This window comes from Oncorhynchus mykiss, chromosome 15 (assembly GCF_013265735.2).
Source record: "Oncorhynchus mykiss isolate Arlee chromosome 15, USDA_OmykA_1.1, whole genome shotgun sequence".
Lineage (NCBI taxonomy): Eukaryota > Metazoa > Chordata > Actinopteri > Salmoniformes > Salmonidae > Oncorhynchus > Oncorhynchus mykiss.
In genome coordinates this window covers 77,350,217-77,354,900 of record NC_048579.1, presented here as the reverse complement: position 1 = coordinate 77,354,900, position 4,684 = coordinate 77,350,217, and the positions used below count along the sequence as shown (strand labels likewise).

Here is a 4,684-nt window from a genome sequence, read left to right as displayed (position 1 = left end):
TCTTTGAAATTGTTGCATGTTGCATTAACATTTTTGTTCAGTGTAAATTGTTAGGTGTTTACTCTTCTAGAGCGTTATTTATTGACAGAACTGAAGGGGCTTTTCACACTACTAAGTTTTCACACTACACTACTACACACTACTCATCAGACTGATTGTTGGTCTGTACAGTAGGGGGTTGTTTGTCATCTGTTCTTTCCCTTCCTGTCAGCGTGGTGTGTTATAGGGAAGGGACCAGCCGTCGGTGGGTGACTAACAGACTTAATTTCGCCCGTTTCTACATGTAGAATCGGGTTGCGCTCGGTTTGAAAATCACGGCTGTCACTCTGTTCAGAGGTGCTAAGTACTTTCGGACCTACTGGTTTGTCCGCGCCTTAAACTAATCAGAGCAGAGCCAAGCTGTAGGGGAGAGAGGGGTAAGTTGAGCGACCCTTGTTTCTAGGAAACCATGCACAAAATGTATACATTGATCAAATATTTAAGAAGAGGTCATAATTTCATGGAGTCCGTGAAAGAAGAAACCACATGGAAAAATTGGTAAGCAAGTTAGGTCTAAAAAATGTATGTTCGCCCCCAAAAATTACAAAACTGATTTTCACCAATTCAAATGAATTTATTGTGTTAGTCGTTTCATGATTCTTATAACTAAACCAAATATATTTCTTAATTCCATTATTTTACTTTTAGATTTGTGTGTATTGTTGCAAATTGTTAGATATTACTGCACTGTTGGAGCTAGAAACACAAGCATTTCATTACACCCGCAATAACATCTGTTATATATGTGTATGTGACCAATAACATCAGCTAAATATGTGTATGTGACCAATAACATCTGCTAAATATGTGTATGTGACCAATAACATCTGCTAAATATGTGTATGTGACCCATAACATCTGCTAAACATGTGTATGTGACCAATAACATCAGCTAAATATGTGTATGTGACCAATAACATCTGCTAAATATGTGTATGTGACCAATAACATCTGCTAAATATGTATATGTGACCAATAACATCTGCCAACCATGTGTATGTGACCAATAACATCTGCCAACCATGTATATGTGACCAATAACATCTGCTAAACATGTGTATGTGACCCATAACATCTGCTAAACATGTGTATGTGACCAATAACATCTGCTAAATATGTGTATGTGACCAATAACATCTGCTAAATATGTGTATGTGACCAATAACATCTGCTAAATATGTGTATGTGACCAATAACATTTGATTTGATTTGAAAGGGCATCCTTGTAGTTGTGTTTGCTAATATAGTTGAGAAAGTTGAGCCAACGGTCATGGCCATTATTTCCAGAGATACACAACATCCTGAGACCAACCAACCACCAACAACCTCAAAGGGAGTCTGAGCAAAGGCAACACAACCCCCATACCTCTGGACAACACAAGCAGCCTGAGAAAAGGACCAGCAAACCCCCAGGACCTCTGGACAACACAAGCAGCCTGAGAAAAGGACCAGCAACCCCCCAGGACCTCTGGACAACAAAAACAGCCTGAGAAAAGGACCAGCAAACCCCAGGGACCTCTGGACAACACAAGCAGCCTGAGAAAAGGACAAGCAAACCCCAGGGACCTCTGGACAACACAAGCAGCCTGAGAAAAGGACCAGCAAACCCCCAGGACCTCTGGACAACACAAGCAGCCTAAGAAAAGGACCAGCAAACCCCCAGGACCTCTGGACAACACAAGCAGCCTGAGAAAAGGACCAGCAAACCCCCAGGACCTCTGGACAACACAAGCAGCCTGAGAAAAGGACCAGCAAACCCCCAGGACCTCTGGACAACACAAGCAGCCTGAGAAAAGGACCAGCAAACCCCCAGGACCTCTGGACAACACAAGCAGCCTGAGAAAAGGACCAGCAAACCCCCAGGACCTCTGGACAAAACAAGCAGCCTGAGAAAAGGACCAGCAAACCCCCATGACCTCTGGACAACACAAGCAGCCTGAGAAAAGGACCAGCAAACCCCCAGGACCTCTGGACAACACAAGCAGTCTGAGAAAAGGACCAGCAAACCCCCAGGACCTCTGGACAACACAAGCAGCCCGAGAAAAGGACCTTCAAACCCCCAGGACCTCTGGACAACACAAGCAGCCTGAGAAAAGGACCAGCAAACCCCCAGGACCTCTGGACAACACAAGCAGCCCGAGAAAAGGACCAGCGAACCCCCAGGACCTCTGGACAACAAAAGCAGCCCGAGAAAAGGACCAGCGAACCCCCAGGACCTCTGGACAACACAAGCCGCCCGAGAAAAGGACCAGCGAACCCCCAGGACCTCTGGACAACACAAGCAGCCTGAGAAAAGGACCAGCGAACACCCAGGACCTCTGGACAACACAAGCAGCCTGAGAAAAGGACCAGCAAACCCCCAGGACCTCTGGACAACACAGGCAGCCTGAGAAAAGGACCAGCAAACCCCCATGACCTCTGGACAACACAAGCAGCCTGAGAAAAGGACCAGCAAACCCCCAGGACCTCTGGACAACACAAGCAGCCCGAGAAAAGGACCAGCAAACCCCCAGGACCTCTGGACAACACAAGCAGCCCGAGAAAAGGACCAGCAAACCCCCATGACCTCTGGACAACACAAGCAGCCCGAGAAAAGGACCAGCAAACCCCCAGGACCTCTGGACAACACAAGCAGCCCGAGAAAAGGACCAGCAAACCCCCAGGACCTTTGGACAACACAAGCAGCCCGAGAAAAGGACCAGCGAACCCCCAGGACCTCTGGACAACACAAGCAGCCTGAGAAAAGGACCAGCAAACCCCCAGGACCTCTGGACAACACAAGCAGCCTGAGAAAAGGACCAGCAAACCCCCAGGACCTCTGGACAACACAAGCAGCCCGAGAAAAGGACCAGCAAACCCCCAGGACCTCTGGACAACACAAGCAGCCTGAGAAAAGGACCAGCAAACCCCCAGGACCTCTGGACAACACAAGAAGCCTGAGAAAAGGACCAGCAAACCCCCAGGACCTCTGGACAACACAAGCAGCCTGAGAAAAGGACCAGCAAACCCCCAGGACCTCTGGACAACACAAGCAGCCTGAGAAAAGGACCAGCAACCCCCCAGGACCTCTGGACAACACAAGCAGCCTGAGAAAAGGACCAGCAAACCCCCAGGACCTCTGGACAACACAAGCAGCCTGAGAAAAGGACCTTCAAACCCCCAGGACCTCTGGACAACACAAGCAGCCCGAGAAAAGGACCAGCGAACCCCCAGGACCTCTGGACAACACAAGCAGCCCGAGAAAAGGACCAGCGAACCCCCAGGACCTCTGGACAACACAAGCAGCCCGAGAAAAGGACCAGCGAACCCCCAGGACCTCTGGACAACACAAGCAGCCTGAGAAAAGGACCAGCGAACCCCCAGGACCTCTGGACACAAGCAGCCTGAGAAAAGGACCTTCAAACCCCCAGGACCTCTGGACAACACAAGCAGCCCGAGAAAAGGACCAGCGAACCCCCAGGACCTCTGGACAACACAAGCAGCCTGAGAAAAGGACCAGCGAACCCCCAGGACCTCTGGACACAAGCAGCCTGAGAAAAGGACCAGCGAACCCCCAGGACATCTGGACAACACAAACAGCCTGAGAAAAGGACCAGCAAACCCCCAGGACCTCTGGACAACACAAACAGCCTGAGAAAAGGACCAAGCAAACCCCCAGGACCTCTACCCAGAGAGACAGTTATGCTCCAGTAGCATCCATAGGAAGCACCCGCACGTCCCATCCAACAGAACTACAACAGAGATCCAGAACAGTCAGCAGAGAGAATCCCAGGAGCTCAGCCAGAGAGCTATGCTGAGATAACCCGTAGGTCTGCAAAAACCTTGCAGCATCTCTAATCTTAATCAGAGAAGACAACATCATCATTGTCTTCAGTCGAGTGACGCATTGTCACACCCTGACCATAGCTTGCTTTGTATGTTCTATGTTTTGTTTGGTCAGGGTGTGATCTGAGTGGGTATTCTATGTTGGATGTCTAGTTTGTCTGTTTCTATGTTTTGTTTGGTCAGGGTGTGATCTGAGTGGGCATTCTATGTTGGATGTCTAGTTTGTCTGTTTCTATGTTTTGTTTGGTCAGGGTGTGATCTGAGTGGGCATTCTATGTTGGATGTCTAGTTTGTCTGTTTCTATGTTTTGTTTGGTCAGGGTGTGATCTGAGTGGGCATTCTATGTTGGATGTCTAGTTTGTCTGTTTCTATGTTTTGTTTGGTCAGGGTGTGATCTGAGTGGGCATTCTATGTTGGATGTCTAGTTTGTCTGTTTCTATGTTTTGTTTGGTCAGGGTGTGATCTGAATGGGCATTCTATGTTGGATGTCTAGTTTGTCTGTTTCTATGTTTTGTTTGGTCAGGGTGTGATCTGAGTGGGCATTCTATGTTGGATGTCTAGTTTGTCTGTTTCTGTGTTTGGGCTTGATATGGTTCTCAATCAGAGGCAGGTGTTAGTCATTGTCTCTGATTGGGAGCCATATTTAGGTAGCCTGTTTGGTGTTTGGTTTTGTGGGTGATTGTTCCTGTCTTTGTGTTTGTTACACCAGATAGGGCTGTTTTCGTTTTTTTTTCTTCACATTTCTTGATTTGTATATTGTTCATTTATCATCTTCATTAAAGATGTGTCACAATAACCACGCTGCGTTTTGGTCCGCCTC

General features: G+C 47.9%; 1 protein-coding gene across 1 annotated transcript; it reads left to right on the top strand.

Annotated features, from left to right (window-relative positions):
* The first annotated feature begins 2,450 nt into the window (after nucleotides 1-2,450).
* LOC118938902 (serine/arginine repetitive matrix protein 1-like) lies at nucleotides 2,451-3,623 on the top strand. Its single transcript, XM_036945562.1, has 2 exons — nucleotides 2,451-2,990; nucleotides 3,225-3,623. Exons 1-2 carry the CDS (start codon nucleotides 2,451-2,453, stop codon nucleotides 3,621-3,623), a joined length of 939 nt encoding a protein of 312 aa, XP_036801457.1.
* Nucleotides 3,624-4,684: the final 1,061 nt, after the last annotated feature.